The 21,237-nt window shown below is 40.2% G+C and overlaps 1 protein-coding gene across 9 annotated transcripts in view; it reads left to right on the forward strand.

Moving 5' to 3' along the window:
* LOC105104072 (zinc finger protein 709) overlaps positions 1 to 21,237 on the forward strand; it is a 33,373-nt gene that overhangs the window by 6,067 nt on the left and 6,069 nt on the right. For 2 of the 9 annotated variants that reach the window (XM_064479875.1, XM_031437356.2), the window contains exons 1-5: positions 3,377 to 3,560; positions 10,007 to 10,133; positions 10,322 to 10,382; positions 10,794 to 12,260; positions 14,187 to 14,232. In XM_064479875.1, the coding sequence (XP_064335945.1) occupies positions 3,558 to 3,560; positions 10,007 to 10,133; positions 10,322 to 10,382; positions 10,794 to 12,260; positions 14,187 to 14,232 (1,704 nt within the window). In that variant the 5' untranslated portion in view covers positions 3,377 to 3,557. Of the gene's footprint in view, positions 1 to 3,376; positions 3,561 to 10,006; positions 10,134 to 10,321; positions 10,383 to 10,793; positions 12,261 to 14,186; positions 20,161 to 21,237 lie in introns of those variants that run through there. The other 7 variants (XM_064479879.1, XM_064479878.1, XM_064479881.1 and 4 more) reach the window with 7 other exon arrangements.

Below are 21,237 nucleotides of genomic sequence, written 5' to 3' on the forward strand. Positions count from 1 at the left end.
TTATGAATGTAAAAATAATAGTAAAGATTTCGATTGTCCCAGTTCTTCTGTTCAAAACCATGCAAACGCTCATAATGGAAAGGAGGCCTATGAATGTAAGGAATGTAGGACAATCTTATGCTGTAAGCCAGAAATTGACACAGCATTGTAAACTGACTATACTAAGGACAGTTTAAGAGACCTCTGAGACAACATCAAGTGTACTAATCATTATAGGGGTTCTCATTATAGGGGTCCCAGAAGGAAGGGTGAGAAAACGGGCAGAAAACATATTTGAAGACCTAACAGCTGAGAACTTCCCTAACCTGGGAAAGGAAACAGACATCCAGGTTCAGGAATCACAGAGTCCCAACAGGATCAATCCCAAGAGGACTGCACCAAGACATACAGTAATTAAAATGGCAAAAATTAAAGGAACAATATTAAAAGCAGCAAGGGAAAAGCAACAAGTTATGTACAAGGGAACTCTCATAAGGCTATCAGCTGACTTCTCAGCAGAAACTTGGCAGGCCAGAAGGGACAATACCCAAGATAGGGGAGCAATCTAAGTGTCCATCAGCAGATGAATGGATAAAGATGTGGTGTATATATAAATACATGTTTAGGAATATTACTCAACCATAAAAAAGAATGAAATCTTGCCATTTGCAACAACATGATGGACCTAGAAGGTATTATGCTAAGTGAAATAAGTCAAAGACAGGTATTGTATTTCACTTATTTGTGGACTCCAAACAAATGAGCAAACATAATGAAACAGAAACAGGGTGACAGATACCGAGTCCAACAGGTAGTTGGCAGAGAAGGGAGAGGTGAGTGAGGAAAGAAATAGGTGAGGGAGATTAAGAGATACAAACTTAGAATCACAAAATGAGTCACAGGTATGAAATATGTAGTGTGGGAAATAGTCAATAATTACATGTTACATCTTTGGTGACAGATCATAACTAGTCTTATATTAGTGATCATTTTGAAATGTATAGAAATATTGAAACACTATGTTGGGTAACAGAAACTAACATAATGTTGTAGGTCAGTTATTTTTCATAAACTCATAAGAAGAGATCAAATTTGTGATTATCAGAGATAGGGTGTTGGGTAAGGGGGAATTGGATGAAGGCAGTCAAAAGGTACAAACTTTCTGTTATAAGATAATTAGTACTAGGGATGTAATGTACAACATGATAAATGTAACACCACTGTTACACTGTATCTTACATATCAAAGTTGTTAAAAAAGAGTAAGTCCTAAGAGTTCTCATCAAAAGGAAAAATTTTTTTCTATTTCTTTAATGTTGTATCTTTAAGAGATGATGGATATTCACTAAACTTATAATAATTTCATGATGTATATAAGTTAAATCATTATGCTGTACACCTTAAATTTACACTGTGCGATATGTCAGTTATATCTCAATAAAACTGGAAAAAAAGAGTATCCTCAAAACCACCACAGACTAACTTCTATCTGATTCGAGCTATAGGTTTCAAATGTTTTCCAATGGGTATGGAGTTGCAGTTTGGGAAGACAAAAACAGTTCTGGAGATTGGTTTCACAATGTTAAAAATGATGAGAATGTAAATTTTTTATTGCACATATATTAATGCAATTAAAAGTAAACATTTTAAGGCAAGAGAGTGTACACAACCCACAGACTGGAAGAATTTTGGAAATTACATATATCATGAGGAACTTATATCAAAAATACTTAAAGACTTCTTATAACTTAATCATAAAAAGTCAACTCAATTTAAATATAGCAAAGAAACTGAATTCACATTTTTCCAAGGAAGACAGACAAATGGTCCAGAGTATATGGCAAGATGCTGGACATCAGTAGTCATCAAGGAAATGGAAATCAAAACCACAATGGGCTACTGCTCTACAATGAGGATGGCTAGAATGAAAACATAAGGTACTTAGTTTTGTTGAAGATATATGGAGAAATTTAAACTCTCATACACTGGTGGTGGATATATAAAATGGTGTAGCCACTCTGGGAAAGGTTCTAGGAGTTCATAAATAATTAAACCTAGGTTGACCAGTTATCCATCTATGAAACTACCCCCAAATGAAAACATATGCTTGAAGAAAACTTGTACATGAATTTTATAAAAATTACTCAAATACAATGGAATACTATTCAGCCATAAAAACCGACAACATAATGCCATTTACAGCAACATGGATGTTCCTGGAGAATGTCATTCTAAGGGAAGTAAGCCAGAAAGAGAAAGAAAAATACCATGAGATCGCTCATATGTGGAATCTAAAATAAATAAATAAATAAATAAATAAATAAATAAATAAATAAATAAATAAATAAATAAATAAAAAACAGAAACAGACTCACAGACATAGAATACAAACTTGTGGTTGCCAAGGGGGCAGGGGGTGGGAAGGGACAGACTGGGATTTCAAAATGTAGAACAGATAAACAAGATTATATGCTATAGCACAGGAAAATATATACAAGATCTTGTGGTAGCTCACAGCAAAAAAAAAAAGTGACAATGAATATATGTATGTTCATGTATAACTGAAAAATTGTGCTCTACACTGGAATTTGACAACACTGTAAAATGACTAGAACTCAAAAAAAAAAGTTAAAAAAAAGTATAGGTAATTGGGGAAAAAAAAGTTACTCAAAGCAGCCAAGAAATGGAAACAAACCAAATGTCCATTAATGGATGAATAGATAATAGACTATTATTTGGCCACAAAAATGAGTAAAGTATTAATAATATATGCTACAATATGGTTGTCCCTTGAAAAAAAATTATGGTTAAGTTACTGAAGTCAATCACAAAGACCATATATAATATAATTCCATTCATATGAAAGCCCCAAATAGGGAAATCTAGAGATAGAAAGGAGATCAGTAGTTCCCTAGGGCTAGAGTTGGAAGAAGACGTTGGGAATAGTGGGAGTGATAGCTAAAGGGCAGAGGAGTTTCTTTTCAAGGTTTCATTTGAGGGGAATTTTCAAAAATTGGCTGTGGTGATGACTGCCAATACACTGAGAACCATAAAATGTACACTTTAACTGGGTGCATAACATCTTAATCAAGTTGCTCAGATAAATTAATAATGCAACAAGGGTTCTGCAACCCAAAAGAGTTTTGCAATCCAGCCTCTTAGGCATATAAGAATTTCCAAGTTAATCGGTACATCCATCACCTCACATGGAGTTCCCAGTGCCCAAAGAGCTGCGGGAAGATATCAGAGCAGACCAGGAAAGAAAAAGTTCTGTTTAAAATCAAACGTGCCAGGCGGCGACAGTCTCTGCTTACTGGTCACAGAGAAACGCCTTCTCCAGCAGGCTGTCACTCAAGCGCGAGGGGGCGGGGTATATTCTGTCCAATCAGGCGCGCCGCTGGGGCAGGTGGGTGGTGTGACGCACGTCCCGGCGTGGACGTTGCCTCCCGCTCAGGCTGACCTCTAGGGTCACTAACGTGCGCTTCACCATCGCAAGTGGCTCTGCCCGTGTCGCGCTGTGTCCTGCGCGGGTCGTGGGAGTCGTTAGGAGGGACTCAGACAAACCCAGGAAACCTAGAAATGGTGAGTGTGATGCCCCAGGGTGCGGAAACGGAGAGAAACGGGGCTGGTTGGAACCAGCCGGAACCGGCCGTGGAGGGACCGGACCCCCACGCGGTCAGCGCTCTCGAGTCTGCGGACCCGTGGGGGGGACGCCGCTTGGACCTCAGTCCCCTCCGGCTCGCAGCTTCGGGGCGAGGCCGGCAGCCGGGGCCCCGGGCGTCCTGTCCCGTCACTGTGCGCGGTGATTTCGGCCCCGGAGCCTCTCTGGGCAGCTCTGCGCCGGCAGCCTCGCGTCTCCTCCACATTGTGTGGTGACCGCGGGGGAGGGTCATCAGGGAACAGTCGTTGACTCGGGCTACGGGGTTCGTGCGTGGAAGGATCTGTGTTATCAACCCCTCCTTTTTACCCAGCGGGGACCACTTTTCTCCTGAGTTTTCCAAATGTTTGGGAAACAGAGTCTTAAATCCACGAGCTTGTCCCTTAGAGTAGTTCTCTGTAGGGCTGGTAATAAATGACTGAATTTCCAGATCGCTCCCCGCATTTCCAGAGCACTCTTTCCCACACTGATTCACAACATCCTTATCAACTATTCGTCTTCCGGGGTTCATTTCAAAAAGGCTCAGGATCTTAACTACTTACCCTTTTCCAGAGAGAGCCATGGATGGCTTGTCTTTTTTTTTTTTCTTTTTTCTTTTTTCCTCCTTTTTTTGTTGTTTTGGTCTGTGGATATTTTACGTGAGAAAAAAGCAGAGAATAACCACCCGGAATATATCGTATGAAATCTTTTCTCTTCCAAGTTTATTTCCTGGAAACAGACACCCTATGGGAAGTCCTTTGGTGGAGGCTCTTCTTTGAAACTTTCCAGGGTGATCTGTCCTGTAAGCACTGCCCCCTCTGGGTTTGTCACCTTGAAAAGATTTATTCACTTATTTAAGTGTCTGTTTTTCAATAGAGGTAAAATGTATTTAACTAATAGAGCTTGAAATGCAGTATAAGTTATTTCCAAAGGGACAAAAAAGAGTGAATTTCAGCAAAAATAAAATATTCCAATGTTACATTCCATTTGTTAAGAATTTTTTCTTCTAAGAATGTGTAGGAAGTTTCTGAGACGTGTACTCTCCTTTTGGATGATTTCAATAGAAATTCCAGGGCTTAGACTTGAAAATCAAAAGTGTTCAAATGTGATTAATTATTTACAGTGTGTTACCGTGAAAATAATAATTAACTGACATCTTCTTTTACGGATAAATAGATATTTGGGGTTTGCTTGTTGAACTAGTAGAAGTGCCTTACAGTCTTCCGTCCTTTCCGAATAAATACTGGGTTTGAATGATTTTGCTGGATTGTCAAACACTGGGCTTGTGTCATTTAAAATACTATAGTAGATCCCAAATAACTCTAGTGGAGTGTGGAGGACTATGGTCAGTGACCCAAGTTAAGGTCCTCTTGAGCCTGCAAAGGGAAGTACTTGGAGGCCCCGATGGTTCTTCTTGGGGCGCCTCCCCCCGCAACCTGGTCACCTTCACCATGGAAGGGGGTGAAACTACAGAGCCCTGGAAAGCTGGGGAACCAAGTGCACATGGGGCTTAGAGGGTTGTAGTTACGGTTCCTTAGTCTTGGACGTTTTTAAGCAGTATGTTTGAGTGTTGCATCTATAAAGGAGGTGCACTTAGTGTAATTTGTGCACAGAGAAGTCTGTGACCATCAGCTCTTCTTTCTCCTTAACAGGGTGTTTATGATTGTGGGAGTTCATTTGGGTCGGAACCTGTTGAGAAATTCCTCACTGGTGAGAGTGGAAGCCTGGGGGAGGAGGGGCTTGCTCACCGTCGGGGAGGAGGGGCTTGCTCACCGTCAGGCAAGAGGACAGTACCTGCAGCTGCCAGAGTTCATTTGGGGGGCCCTACCCTTCTTCACCGGGGACTGACTCGCTTCTAGGATTTCCGTCTCCCTAGAAGAGACACAACATCAGGAGTGTCTGCACCACAATTTTCAGAATATGTTTAACTTTCTGAATGTGGGTTTTCCTTTTGAACTGTAGGAAGCGGTCTGCTTGTCTCAGCCAATTAGTGTATTTGCTTTCCTTTCCTTTGGATTCCTTTATCTGTTGAACATTGTGGTCCTGTAATTCTTTTCCTTAGTACTTCCCACCCAACCCCTCTGCATCCACACAGTTTGCACTACTTTTTATATCTCATGTTACTCCAGTACATTTTTAACAGTTGCTGAACCAATATTGATGTGTTAAAGTCTGCAGTTTTACATTATGCTTGACTATTTCTGTTATATTACCTATGGGTTTGCAAACATTTAATGGCATATATCCATCATTTCTGTATTATACAGAGTAGTTTCACTTCCATCAAATCCCTTATGCTCCACCTATTCATTCATCCATCCCCCAAATGCCTATCAACCAAGATCTTTTACTAGCTCATAATTTTGTCTTTTTCAGAATGTCTTACATTTGAAATCATACAGAATGTAGCCATGTCGATGGGCTTCTTTCACTTAGTGATATGCTTTTATGATTCCTCTATGTGCTTTCATGGCGTGATACCTCATTTCATTTTTTTTAACTGAACAATAGTTTATCATATTGATATGCCACTGATTGTTATCCATTCAACTCTTAAATAGTATCTTGCTTAGCTCTAATTCTTGCCAATTATGAATAAAGCACAGGCAAACATTCGTGTGCAGGTTTTTTGCAAACACAAGGTTTCAGCTCATTTAGGTCAATACCAAGGAGTGTGATTGCTGGATCTTACTATATATGTATGAGTATAATTAATTTTGACATGAAATTCCTGTCTGCCATTGTAGGCTTACCAAATTATGTTCCCTCTAGCAGTGAACGAGGGTCACCTGCAGCTTCACATCTAATAGCCATTTAGTAAGTGTGTAGCGACAGCTCTTTCCTTCTGTCCTGAGTGTGCTTTCATATTGCTTATTTCCCATTTGTATATCTTCTTTAGTGAGGTGTCTGTTCAGATCTATTTTAATTGGGTTGTTGGTGTTTTTACTCTTGAGTGTAAGAGTTCTTTGTATATTTGGGATACCAGTCATTTATGAAACTTTGTCAAAAAAAAAAAAAAACCAAAACTTTGTCTTACAGAGATTTTAGCCTTGTCTGTGACTTGTCTTTCCCAGGGCACGAGTTTTTCATATTAATGAAGTAAAACATCATTTTTTTCCTTCATGGATTCTTTTCTTCTTTTGGTGTTGTATCTGAAAATTCATCACTAAAGACAAGGTCACCTAGATTTTCTATCCTGTTATATCTAGGAGTTTTTACTTTTGCATTTTACGTTTCGATCAGTGATCTATTTTGAGTTAATTTTTATGAAAGACTTATGTTTACCTCCCCTTTGTGTGTATGTGTGTGAGTGTGTGTGTGTATGTGTATGTGTTTTGTATGTGGCTATTACTTCAAGCAATATTTTTTTTAAGATTTTCTTTTGTCCATTGAATTGCCTTTACTTCTTTGTCAGAGATCAGTTGAATACATTTTGTGTGTGTTTATAGCAAAGCAGTTGACATTTGTATCCTTCGACCTTGCCGTAGGATATGTACACTCTTACTGATTCCTGGAGTTGTCTGGTGGTGTGGATGCTCCAGATGTTTTACATAGACAGTCATGTCCCATAGAACAAAGACAGTTTTCTTTCTTGCTTACCAGTCTGCGTACCTTTTATTTCTTTTTCATCTATTACTGCAGTGGCTAGAGCTTCCAGTGCAACATTGAATAGGTGCTTCCTTGTCCTGTTACATTCCCAGTGAAGCATCCAGATTCTCACCATTAAGTATGATGTTAGCTACAGGTGTCCTGTAGCTTTTTTTTTTTTTTTCAAGAACAGAGTTCCCTTCTATTGTTAGTTTATTATCATTGTGAATGTTGGCTTGTATCAAATCCTTTTTCATTTTTTATCTCCCTTTCCTTTCACTTCTGATATTAATAATTTGTGTCTTCCCTCTTTGCTCAGTTATCTTGACTAGATGTTTATCAGTTTTATTAACCCTTCCAAGAACCAGGCATAATGCTATTGCACGCTTAGCAGACTACAGTACGGTGTTAACATAACTTTTATATGTGCTGGGAGACCAAAAACTTCATGTGACTTGCTTTATGGCCCTATTCACTTTATTGTGGCAGTCTGGAAACAAACCCAAAATAACTTCAAGGTATGTGTGTACCACTATACCACTTCACTGGTTGTGCAAGTTCCTCATACCACACTGTTCCCAATTCCCCCCTCCCATCCCTGTCACATTGCTGTCATTTATTTCACTTATCTATAATATTATTACCAAATACGTTGTTGCTAACATTACTTTAAACAAAGTGCCATCTGCTATATTAAATACTAAAGATATTTCACCATAATTTATTCCTTTTCTAATCCTCCACCTTTATCATTTACATTCTTTATGATAAATTTTTGAACATTCATTCAAAGTAGGTGTACTAATGATAAATTCCCTCAATTTTTGTCTCAGAAAGTCCTTATTTATTCTTTACTTTTGAAGGATAATTTTGCTTGACCCAGAATTCTAGGTAAATTTTTTTTAATTTCATAACTTTAAATATTTCACTCCACTCTGTTCTTGTTTGCACAGTGTCTGAAAAGAAGTCCGATTAATTCAAATCTTTGTTTCTCTATATCTAAGATGTATTTTGCCCTCTGGCTTCTTTCAATATATTCTCTTTGTCTTTGATTTTTCACTTGTTTGAATATGATACACAGTCGTCCCGTGGTGTCCTTGGGGGATTGATTCCAGAACCTGTCATGGACACCAAAATCCACAGATGCTCAAGCTCCATAGCTGGCCCTCGTATATGTGGGATCCTCATTCGTGGATATGGAGGGCTGACTGCGTATTTATTGAAAAAAATCCACGTATAGATGGACCCATGCTGTTCAATCCATGTAGTTCAACGGTCACCTGTAGTTGGGTGTGCAGTTTTGATGTTTTCAAGTTTATAGTGTTCACTGAGCTTCCTGTATTTATAGTTTGAAGTCTACCATTAATTTTAGGAAATTTTGGTGTTTATTAATTCACTTATTTTTACTATTTGTTTCTGATTTTTCCTTTATGTGTTACCATTATGTGTATTTTAAAGATTCTGTTGAAGAACATTGTCCTGGGGTTCATGGATATTTTATTCTGTCTTTTTGTTATTTTTTGACTTTGCATTAGACTCTGGTAAAATAGATTTTTTTTGAGTATAGGCTTTGTTAAGAACAGAATATTTAGGGAATATTTCAGAATTCCCTCTTCCTTTTCTCCTTCCCAATTTTGGAGACACTGGTCTGCCCTTTGATCTCAGTGCATTCATGGATCTAAGAAAAACTGTTCTTTTCAAGTTTTTTCATTTTCTTCTTGTGAGAGAAGAATGATGGCTTCTAAGTTCCCGACATTCCAGACCAGAAGTTGGCAGGGCACCATCTACAATAGCTTCTTCTTGAAATTGGAGACGGAGGTTTTATATTCTTTTGGAGGAAAGTGCTCCTGACACTTTTATGTATTTTATAATCATGGACTCATTCTCCATCAAAACCATCGTGGACTTCAGTGAACTCTTTGCAATCTGCAGCTCTTAACATGTTCCTCAAGTGCAGCCAGGCCCAGGGTGCACTATTAGGGACTGACAGGAAAGAGCTCTTTGGGCACATTATTTCACTGTGTGTTCTAAAAAAAAATGGCTGGAAGCAGCCTGAGGCAGGTGAGTATTGGGATTTTTTTTCCTAAATTGCCATGCCCTTTCCTCGTGTCTGAGCTCTGGGTTCCAAATAATGTTCTAAATCAGTCATATCAGAAGAAGAAGGAAAGACTTATGTCTGTGATAAACATTACACAAGTTAAAAGCAAGGCTTCCCCCTAGGAATATATACATTTAGGGAGCTGCATCTGATCACTTCTGATAGCCTGGGGGACTTCAGGACAATGTAGCCAGCAGGGCTTTGTTAAAAGTTTGATTATAACAGGCCTCCTGGACTCTAACGTTGGGTAACAGGACTAGAAGAATAAAACTTCCAGTTCTTCACTGTTTTTATTCATTGAAACCTTATACAGATTTGACCTTTGGCCTCTTGGAGTGCTGTAACAGATGGATAATAAGGAAGAAGATGAAAGAATTTTTCTCACAAAGAATTATTGGTCTTAAAATGATATTTGTTTCATTTGTATAGCATTTCCATCATTCCCCAACATGCTGTGCACTCTGCTATTAGACAGGAATAAGGTGTAGTAAGACAACTCTAAAAGTGTGTAAATAATTTGCATGTGTTCGTGATGCTGTTAATCTTATGAAGAAGTAAGTGGATAGAGTAAGTTTTTGATGATCAAATCATAGATAAATGTTTGGGGAAGACAGACTTAGACATAACCCTCCTGTAAATGCAGTACAGATGTCCAGTGCTGTCAGTCTCACTCATCCTGCTGTATACATGTGTGGGATGTTTTAGGACTCAGTGACTTTTGAGGATGTGGCTGTGAACTTCACCATGGAGGAGTGGACTTTACTGGGTCCTTCACAGAAGAAACTCTACAGAGATGTGATGCGGGAAACCTTCAGGAATCTGGCCTCAGTAGGTAAGGACAACAACATTTCTTCACCTTATCAATTCGAGAATGAATTGTTCTTGCTCAGTGAGGTGTGGGATGTGGAAAAGGAAAAATATTGGTAAGGAAATTAGGCATGGTCACAGCTCTAGGCATGGACCTAGAATCTAATAGTTTTTCTAAACCTTCGGAATTATTTTTCTGGGTCTACATTTTAGGAAAAACATGGGAAGATCATGACACTGAAGATCAATACAAAAACCAGGAGAGAAAACTAAGGTGAGTTGCACTCACAATAAGAAGTAGTGTCTCATGTGAGATTCCTAGTGTGTTACAAAATTTTAAAAAGAAGCAAACAACAAATGATCCATGCTTCAGTGTTTATGAGAAATTTTTCAAAAAACAAAAAAAGGAAAATTTCCCCCCAAATACTTCCTGAAATGTGACATAGTTGTTCAGTGTTTGCAAAATAGTTCACTTGGAAACAGTGTTAGTAAACCCTGCATGTGAATATTGCTGTTTAAATGGTAGCAAGGGTGATGTCCTCTTGCAGAGCATTCAGTATATTCAACTTAAACAATTCAGGCTGGGGGAAACTTACACTGTCCCTATAAATCATAATAAATATAATAAATGTAAAATCATTAATAAAGAAATCACTAATAATGTGCTTCTCATTATTTACAAAAGTTATATGGTTGAGGCACACTGTGAAAATAAAGAGGGTAATCAGTGTGGAGAAGACTTCAGCCTTATTCCAAATCTCAGTCTGAACAAGGAAACTACTGGAGTAAAACCATGTGAATGCAGTGCATGTGGAGAAGTCTTCCTGCATCATTCATCCCTTAATAGACACATCCACTGTCACACGGCACACAAACCATGTGAGCATCAGAAATACAGAGAGAAGCCATGGAAATGTCAGGACTGTGGGGAAGTTTTTATGTGTCTCGGAACCCTGCAAAGACACATGATAATGCACACTGGAGATGCTCCTTATAAATGTAAGGAATGTGGGAAAGCCTTCACTTGTTCTAGTTCACTTGGAATACATGAAAGAACTCACACTGAAAAGAAACCCTATCACTGTGAACAATCTGGAAGAATCTGCAGATACCAGACACATGGCAGGACTAGCACAGGAGAGAAACTCTATGAATGTAAGCCTTGTGGTAAGACTTACATCTCCCTTCAGGGCTTAAAAATACATGAAAGAAATCACACTGGAGAGAAACCCTTTGAATGTAAGGAGTGTGGTAAAACTTTCCGTTCTCATGTAGGTTTCAAAATGCATGAAAGAAATCACAGTGGAGAGAAACTGTACGAATGTAAAAAATGTACCAAAGCATTCAGTTACCCCAGTTCTCTTCGAAGACATGAAAGAACTCACACTGGAGAGAAACCCTACCAATGTAAGGAATGTGGGAAAGTCTACAGAGATCACGGTTCCTTTCAAACACACGAAAGGACTCACAGAGGAGAGAAACCCTATGAATGTAATGAATGCAGGAAAACTTTTCTTTCTCTTTCAAGCTTCCGAGCACACATGATCACTCACTCTGGAAATGGACCTTATAAATGTAAGGAATGTGAGAAAACATTCTTTTCTCCCAGTTCATTTCGAATACATGAAAGAAGTCACACTGGAGAGAAACCCTATGAATGTAAACAGTGTGGTAAAGCCTTCGGTTATTACTGTTCCTTACGAGCACACGGAAGAACTCACACTGGAGAGAAACCCTATGAATGTAAACAATGTGGTAAAACCTTCAGTTACTGCTATTCCTTACAAGTCCACAGAAGAATTCACACAGGAGAGAAACCCTATGTATGTAAAATTTGTGGTAAAGGCTTCAGGTGTTCTAGTCATGTTCAGGTACATGAAAGAACTCACACTGGAGAGAAACCCTTTGTATGTAATGAATGTGGGAAAGCCTTCATTTGTCATGAATACTTCCGAACCCACATGAGACTGCACACTGGAGAGAAACCATATAGATGTGAAGAATGCGAGAAAGCCTTTAGTCGTCTCAGTTCCTTCCGAAAGCATGAAATGAGTCATTGGATAAATACTCTTGAATGTAAAACGGCATTAGAAAGACTTCAATTGGCCCACCTCTTTACATGGAAAAACTCTCATGGAAAAGAAATAAAAATGTAAGTAACATTACAAAGCTCGATGGAAATTAATCTATGTATAATGTTTGAGAAAACTTTCAATGTGAAAGAATTATAGAAATTTAAATATTATGCATGCTAAGCCTCTTTAAGTATATCGTTGGATTGTAGATTTTTACCAGTTATTTTGATTGTTTTTATTTTAGTTTTTGTTGAAGTATAGTTACTGTACAATATAATAAGTTACAGGTGTACAGTATAGTGATTGACAATTCTTAAAGGTTATACTCCATTTGTAGTTAAAATAAAATATTGGCTATATTCCTGTGTTATACCATATACCCTTGGAGCTTATTTTATACCTACCCCACTTTTAGAAATGAAGATTGAAGTGAGGTAACTCTGCAAGTTGCCTTTCAACAATAATACATGATAATAATAGGTAGTTCTTTTTTGTTAAATGAGTTAATGATATATTCTCATTCTATTTTGAAGCCTTTGGGGTTCATGGGTAAATTAAAGTGTATTTATAATGTGCGGTTAGGCTTACTTTTTTTAATAACATTTTATTTGTTCTGTTAAGTGGTCATTGAAAACTGACAGTGTGGTATTTGTTGAGTATCTCCTACTGGCCTTGTGAACATTCCTTGATATCTCTACTTTATTATATATATTCTATCTTTCTTACTGATGAAGCTCCTTTTTTAGGATGACAAGTATAAGAAACTTTTTCCATCTCCCATGCTAGTAAGCAGTTGAATAAATATTTACATATGCCTCATTTACAAAAGAATATAGATCCTTGTGAATTACTATTTTCATATTTGGACCTTTGCTTTATGTCTTTCCTTCTGATTGTAATTTGGTGAATAGACTTTGAATTAAGAGTGGTCTGTGCTAGGACAGATAATCTAGAGTTGGAGGTATCTTCCCTGTGAGTAATGTGACAAAGTAGATTTTCCAGAATCTATCCTCTTTATGGTCCCATGTCAGAATTCACTAGTAGCCTCACTTGCGTGAGATTTGGAAGGAAGGAGCGAAGAAAGCATTACTGAAATTCTGTAGCCACCATACTCAGGGAGAGACGGATGCATAGGAGCTTTGAGGAAGCATATCTTCTAGCCCCTTTTCCAGATTCTTTGTCCTTCCACTGAAGTGTATACTCAAAACCATGACCAACTGTTTCATTTCCATTTTCTTAGAGGTGTAGGTTTCCACAGATGTCTTCACTAGTTCCACCTCAAAGGTTCATGAGAGTTTGGATTTTTTTGGAAGGCCTTACGTGTCCACCAGGAAACTAGTTCAGGCTTCCGTGGTTGGGAGTATTCTGTTTACCCTCCTCTCTAGATTGTATCTCTGTAAGGTCTCACTTGTATAGGGAACACTTCATGCTGTTAATAGCGAGTATGTTTTCCTGATTCACCGTGATGTTCATAATGATGTGGCCAAAAAGAGTGACAGGGTGTTTGTTTCTCTGCCACATCGTGCAGTGTCTGCCTTGACCTGGTCCTTCACGTGAGAATAAGCACCTTCTATGTGTCAGGAAGACTGTGGGTGTTTTGTGTTACTTGCAGCTGAATGTGTTGCCTCAGTCTGTTTTCAGTTATGATTCGGTTGTATGTGATTAAAAGTATGTGCATTTTTTTGGTCAAACAAATGCTTCTGTAGTTGTTTCATAGAAATATTTTATAAACTATTTCCTAAGCCATAGTATGTGAACAGGTTTTCATTCCTGAGAGAATATATTAATATATCTCATTGTAATTATAGATTTTGAAGTGATCTTTGCATTTTCTTCATCTAATCATCATACATTATGAGTCAACTTTACCATAGACATACAAGTTCAGGGTTTTTTTCCCTCAGGAAAATTTTATTTTTTTCTTCTCTTATAGTTATTTTTATCATGAAACTGATTTCTTATCCATTCTTAATACCAAAAACTTAAATCCTGGTTTTTTTCAGTGCCATCCTGCCAGTGATCCTCAGGGTCATACCTGAAGTCAAAGAGGTGGGTGTAATGAATTCTAATGATAGAATGACCACAAGTATACACGACGTGGGGTGTAACATACTAGGTGGCTGAGACTTCCATAGGGTTTGGCTTGCATTAGATGATTTGATTGCTGTTCAAGGTACCAAGATTTTTTGTGTGTGTTGAGTGCTGTGAGGAGGTAAACTTTTTTTGTCATTGGTAATCATAAACCTTTCTAGAAGGCAAAAACAATGTTTTAGAGCTAAACTTAATTCATAAGAAGCCCCATCCCTCAAATTAGCAAGAAGAGGGGAATAGTGGTCATTTCTATAATTTGTAATTGTCACTTTTATCATTTTTAGCGACATGGTTACAAAATGCCCTTCTTCTCATCATGATTTATCACAGTCACTGTGTACTTGGTCTCTTCAGCAGGGTGAGACCAGGCCTTGCGGTGAATGCAGGCCAGCTCCCGGGCCTCTGGAACAACTTTTGCCTTTCCTGCTTGTTATCTAAACACTGATATATTTCCCGCAGTGTGTTACACACCATTTACGATACGGTATCTCAGTTAAAACATATGTCCACTTCTTAGTATACTACATGGTAATTTTAATACCTCCTTTATGACTCAATTAAGGCCATGAGTTTAGGTAAATTGTGAGAGAACACAAACCTAGCAAGGCTAGAAAGGCAGGGCCACTGTTCCAATAAGGTCTTCTCTTCTCAGAGACTATCTCGGACTTTCTCAGAGACGCTACTCTTGATAGTTTCAACATCCCTCATTGCCATGCACTTTAGAATCAACGCACCCCACTTAGCGTAAATCAAGGCACGTAGGATTTGGTTATAGTGGCGTAAGACCAACAAGTTCTTGCAGTCCTGAGGCCTATATTTTTGTGGGAAAAAAAGAGATGGTTAACAAATGGTAAAGCTTTGATTTGTAAGATAGAAGTAAGAGCTTTGAAGGAAAGTAGAAAATGAGACGCTATAAAAGAGGTGTGTATATAGCTTTTCTATGCAGGTAGGAGGCTCAGTAAACGAAGATGTCATAAATCACTTCTATTTTTGCCATGTTATGTATATGAAACACTCTCCAGGAACTGGTTGAGTGTGGAAGTAGAAGGTGGGACATAGAACATCCTGCCTTCCTTGATTAACAGTAAAGATTCCCCATAAAGATAAAGACATGGATATGGTTCATTTTCATGTTTACGGTTGTTAGAATTTTTGTTTGTATAATGTGTGGTCATGAGTTTGGACATTGTTATCTGAGACTGGAGACTTCCTGTTGATTTGGGCACACGTATTTCCGCCGTCTAGTCTGGGTTAGGGTCAGGGTTGTATTTAACATCATTTGAGAAGATTTTCATTTTTATATAAATATTCAAAATATTATACTGTTTGGCATTTTCATTTTACTGCTGTACAGATTAACACAGTGTATACCCCCCATTAAAGCATGGGGTTCCTCCCGGTTGGAGAAAGAGTTACCTTTATCTGCAGTGTTGTAGCCCATCCTGAGTTAGTTCTATGAGTAGGTTTCCCCTGTAGTTCTCAATGGAAACACCAAAAAAAGACATGCTTGTTTAGAGGAAATCATTCAGTGTATAATTGAGGTGACCTGCAGAAAGAGGACGTATCATTTTGAGTAATATACTAATTGAGTATAAAAGGAGAAATGGGCAATTTTCAGTATCTCTTCGTTGCAGGAGCAGCTGGGATTCTCTTGTTTCAGTGATCCATAATCCATAGCCTGTTTTGCTGTTCACAGGTTTCGTTTCCATATGCTTAAACTTTCAGCATATGTTGTGGAAAAATGGAAAACAACAGTGAGAGTTTTAAAGTTTAAATCAGCAAGTGAAATTCAGTCTTTTCCTTTTTTTCCCCTCCTTTTTTTCATTCTTTCTGTTTTTTTTGTTTTTTTTTTTTTTCAGTAGTCGTACCTTATGTATTGGAGTGGTTTCATTTCCCTGCTGAGGGCAATAAATTTACTTGGTTTTCTGACCACATTCTTGTGCCTGAGAGGTAATGGTGTTAAATCTGACCTGTGAGTGCATGTAATCCATAACCATTTATTGGCATCTAATCTAAATGTTAGGCAAAATTCAAGGGACTTCTCTCCTCTGTCACAGCTAATTGAGTGTCTGACCAGTGCGCCAAAGATTAAAAAAACACACTGGTAATATAGTCGATGGACTTACTTTTCAGACCAAGGAGGAGCCCCTACAGCTATTGGCAAATAGACTTTATAGGGCCCCTCAGTCCCTCTGTTGGCTGCATCTTATTCTTTCACCACCACCAAAATGCAAGGAAGACACATTAGAAATTACTGATATTATCACTTGGATTCTGGGAACACCCCACACTGGGTTCTTGAAAACGGCATTCAGAGGACCTCTCGTGATGAGCTCAGGTTACAAGCCTCACAGATGGCCCAACGGCTAATACCTTGCTTCCCTGTAGATAAGTCTTCCTGCAGTTGGAGCATTAATTAGATTCAGTCACCAGTCTCTGTGGCCTATTTCTTTGTCCTGTTCACCAGGACTACTGGCACTGGATTACAAGTAAAACCTTCCCATACTAGGTGTTTCTGTTAGAGTGGTCACTCCTGCAGGTCTTTGTTTTATTGTAGTAGTGTACCCAGGCCCCCACACTTTATCCCACTCCGAGGCCCCCCTCCTGACATCACCTGTAGTCTGTGTACCCTGAGTGTCATATTTGATTTTGGGACTCCATCAAAGCCCTCCAGCTTACCCAGCACAAATTGCTGTTTTCCTCATTTGCACTCACATGCTGATTGTCATGGGAGTCCCTGGTACTTACCTGTGCACACATGATCTCTTTCCACAAATACATCATCAATGCCAATCATGAAATGTCCAAAACACTTAAAATACACGTAGCATACAGCTCATTGCAGGAAATGGGGGAAAAACATTTTGACAGATACATAGAAAGCATTCTTTTTCCTGTAAATTAGGCCATCCCTCAAGGAAAACTAGTTTGCCACAGCCTTATCAGACTGGGGAAGGAGCAGTCGGACAACTCCCTGACCCTTCGAGTTTTTTCTGTGACAGAAAGTGAGGACTAAAAGCCAGGAGCCTCTTCTGACGTGCGTAGTCCAGGGATTTTGTCCCATGAAAACATTTAACAGGTTTAATCACATAACAGAACATTTTCCCACCACACACCTGACTACTGTGTGAACAGGGCTCCAGTATAAAACCAGTGAAATAAAGCAGATATAGGGCACAGACTCTATTTTCAAATGAATTTCAAGGGATATCCAAACACAGCAGGGAGATAACAAGAACCCTGGAGGATGTTGAAGCCCTTGGCACTCACCACTACAGCAAATATTAAACTAATTCCTAGTCAGGGAAACATGAAACGTTACACTGAGGGCCTATTTACCTCAGATCTTACTGTGAAAATACATAAATAATTGGAATTTATAGAACACATATGCTTCCCGGTTTCACTTGGTTAAAATTATTGTTTTGTTTTAATTTTTCCATAAGCAAGCATTTTGGGTATTTTCCGTAGTCTCACGGTCCCTCATCAAGTATTAGCCAACCTTGGGAATTTTGAGCAGAAAACAGGTAAGTGTTGGACTTCAGAGCATTAAGGACAGATATCTTTATATGTACATGCACATTTGAAGGGGAAATACGTTTCTTGGTGTTTCAAACACTGTACAAATCAGATTAACTGCAAAAATAAAAACATGGATTGGAAGGTGGATCAAAAGGCAGAGTAGGAGGATGTGAAACTCACCTCCCCCCACAAACATATTAAAAATACATCTACATGTGGAACAATTAGCAACTGGAAACTGGCAGATCTCTTATACAACCAAAGCTTCAAAAAGGTCCCCACATAACCAAGTAGGAAGGGGACAAAATATGGACATGGGACAGGACCGGCACCCCTAGGAGGGATCTGTGAGTGAGGGAGGGTCAGCACAGGCACGTCTTCACCCTGTAAAGCCCCCCTGCTTGCTGGGCTGGGTAGAGGGGCTGGCACGTGCTGGCTTGCCAGCAATCAGGTCAGAGAGACTGATGGCAAGGGCTGCCACCTCCCCGTACTCCCCAGCCCATGTACCTCTCTTTCAACCCTAGTTTACAGCCTGCGTGGGGTATCTTAATGCCTACTTAAAGTTTGCTTGCTTTTTTTTTTTAACTCCCTTTTAAAAATTTATTTATTTTAATGGAGGTACTGGGAGTTGAACCCAGGAGTTTTGCAATCCAGTCTCTTAGGCATATTAGAGTTTCCAGGTTAACACATCCATCAGCTCACATTGTGTGTGTGTGTGTGTGTGTGTGTGTGTGTGTGTGTGTGTGTGTTGGGATGAGGAGGGGAGGTGAGAACTCTTAATCCACTGTTTTAGCAAATTTCAGGTATACAATATAGTATTTGTATATCAAATCACATTGTAATCTTTAAATATAGACGATTTTATTAATCAGTTATACCTCAACAAATCTGGGAGGAGTGTGATGGAAAGAGGTTCCAGGTACATCCCAAGTTTATGTAATGATTTAGTTTTCTTAATTAGTGAAAACAGGAATCAGTTGTCTTAGATATATAGCTGTTTACATTTCACAATTCTCTAGGGACAAAGGCAAAAACTGATCGAAAATAAATTTCCTTCCAATATAAAATGTACACCGGAGAATTTAATGAACATGTCTCACATCCTGTGGTTAGACTGAAAAGAGTCCTTGAGCCCAGCTGAGGGCTGTAGGGTTCAAACTTCCCACCAGAGCCAAGGGCTTAGGATCCTTTCTCTTAAGTATAAATGAGCAAGGTTGGAGCAGGGGTGGATGGAAGGCTCAACGCTGTCAAGTATCAAAGATTAAAACAGAGCCAGACTCCATTACAGATGGTGAGGTCACATTTTAATTTCTGTGTTTCTAAAAGAAAGGGAGTCACAGTTCCACGCATGGCCTCCCAGCTTTACACCAAACCCTTGACCCCTAGAGGACATAGACCCTCTTATTCCAGTGTGGCCTGGTGTTGGGCTGCACCCTGCAGATTTGCAAGCCTTGTAATTGCCCAGCCTCAAGACCAGAGAAAGACAAGAATCAGTGACAGACATCAGTGGTTTAATGGAGAGAGGAGCTTGCTTGTCCGAAGCAAAAAGGTCCTGGAGCTACACCCTACTGTGGGCAGCAGATGGCTGGCAGGACAAGGCAGCAGTCAATGCTGGGGGGAGTTTACCAATTATAAAGGAAATTGACCTCAGGTTGGCTACTCAGTTACCAGGGAAACCAGCAGAGGAGCACACCCCTCACCGCCCCTTGGATAAACTGGCAGTGGAGACATTCTGATCTAGAGATTAGAACAAACACTAGCCAGGGCAAGTTTACTGATTGGGCTCTGTGATTAAGAGAGCGGGTCAGTCATGTGAGTAGGGTATAGATGAAGCAGGGACTGGTAGGGCCCTGGATGCACAGAGAGCAAGAGAACAGCCGTCTTGGGTGGCCTGATCATACACCTCCCTGGGCGACCCTCATGTTCTTTCTTGCTCCACTTGGAAACGCAATCAGAAATTCCCTGTGTTCATGGGCTCACAAAGAGCTGAGCAAATACAAGGTGGGTAGCCCCAGGCCTGGATAAAGTTCTGTTTCATCGCAAACGTGTCAGGCTGTGTCAGGCTCCCCCTCCTGACGGAAGTTGGTTTCCAGGAGCTACGCGTCCTCCCGCCTAGCTGTCACTTAAGCACTAAGGCTGCCCTGCTAACTGTACAATCAGGGACGCCGCTTGGGCAAGTGGGTGGGGCGACGCACCGCCCCGGCGTGGACGTTCTTACTCCGTTAGGCCGGGCTAACGAGCCGGTTTTCTACCGTTAAACTGCGCTGGAGGCGCTGCTTCAGCCTTGTGGCGCTGTGACCCGCGCTGGTCGTGGGAGTCGTAGGGACAGAGGTAGTTCAGGGAGACCCAGGAAACCCAGAAATGGTGAGTGTGTATTTCCGGGGTGCGAAGACGGAGAGGAGGGGAAGAGGCGGTTGGTTGGAATCTACCCGAATCGGCTGCGGGCCTCCCCGCGGTCAGCTCAGGCTGCGGGCCCGGGTGCGCGGGGGGCGCCGCTCGGACCTCAGTCCCCTCCGGCCCGCAGCGTTGGGGCGGCGCCGGCAGCCGGGACCCCTGGCGTCCTGTCCCGTCTCTGCGCCTGGTGACTTCGGCCCCGGCGCTTCTGGCCAGCTCTGCGCCCCCAGCCCCGCGTCCGCCCCAGGTTGTGCGGTGACCACTGGGAGCGTCGTCGGGAAACAGTCGTGACTCGGACTTCGAGGTTCGTGCGTGGGAGCAGCTGTGGCCTTTGGGGTCCCCAGTCCCTACTATCTTCCATGGGGCATCTGTTTTTTGAGTTTTCCTGTTATTTGAGTAGCAGACTCAAATCCACGACTCTGTCCTCTCAGCCTAGCTCTTTCTAGGGCTGGCAATAAATCCCTAAATGCGCAGATCCCACCCCACGTTCCCAGAGCCAACTTTCCCTTCCTGATTCACGGCATCGTTATCAACTATTTATCCTCCGTGGTGCATTTCAGACGGACCCAGTATTTGAACTGTTTATCATTTTCTCTCAGAGCTCTGGATGGCTCTAAAATTTCATTTTTATCCATGGATATTTTCCATGAGAGAATGCAGGGAATAACCGCCTGGAACTGTGTTGCAGGAAATCCTTGTGTCTCTCCTCCCAGAAACACCTGGGCACAGACTTCCTATAGGTGGAGGTTCCTCTTTAAACTTTCCTGGGTGATGTGTCCTGTCAGCGTTTGCCCTCCCTGGGATTGTCACCTTTAAAAGCTTTATTCACGTGTTTAAATGCCTATTTTTTCGAAAACAGTAAAATGTAAAATCAATACAGCTTCAAAGACTATAAAATATTTCCAAAGAGCCGAAAGTGGCGAATTTCAGGGGGGAAAAATTCCAGGATTATATTCCATTAAAAGAAAATTCTTGCTTTGCTTTTTTTCTTTCCCTAAGTGTGTGTCATAAGTCTCTGAGGAATATTCCTTGCTTTGGGGTGATTTC

Source organism: Camelus dromedarius, chromosome 27, assembly GCF_036321535.1.
Source record: "Camelus dromedarius isolate mCamDro1 chromosome 27, mCamDro1.pat, whole genome shotgun sequence".
In the NCBI taxonomy this organism is placed as follows: domain Eukaryota; kingdom Metazoa; phylum Chordata; class Mammalia; order Artiodactyla; family Camelidae; genus Camelus; species Camelus dromedarius.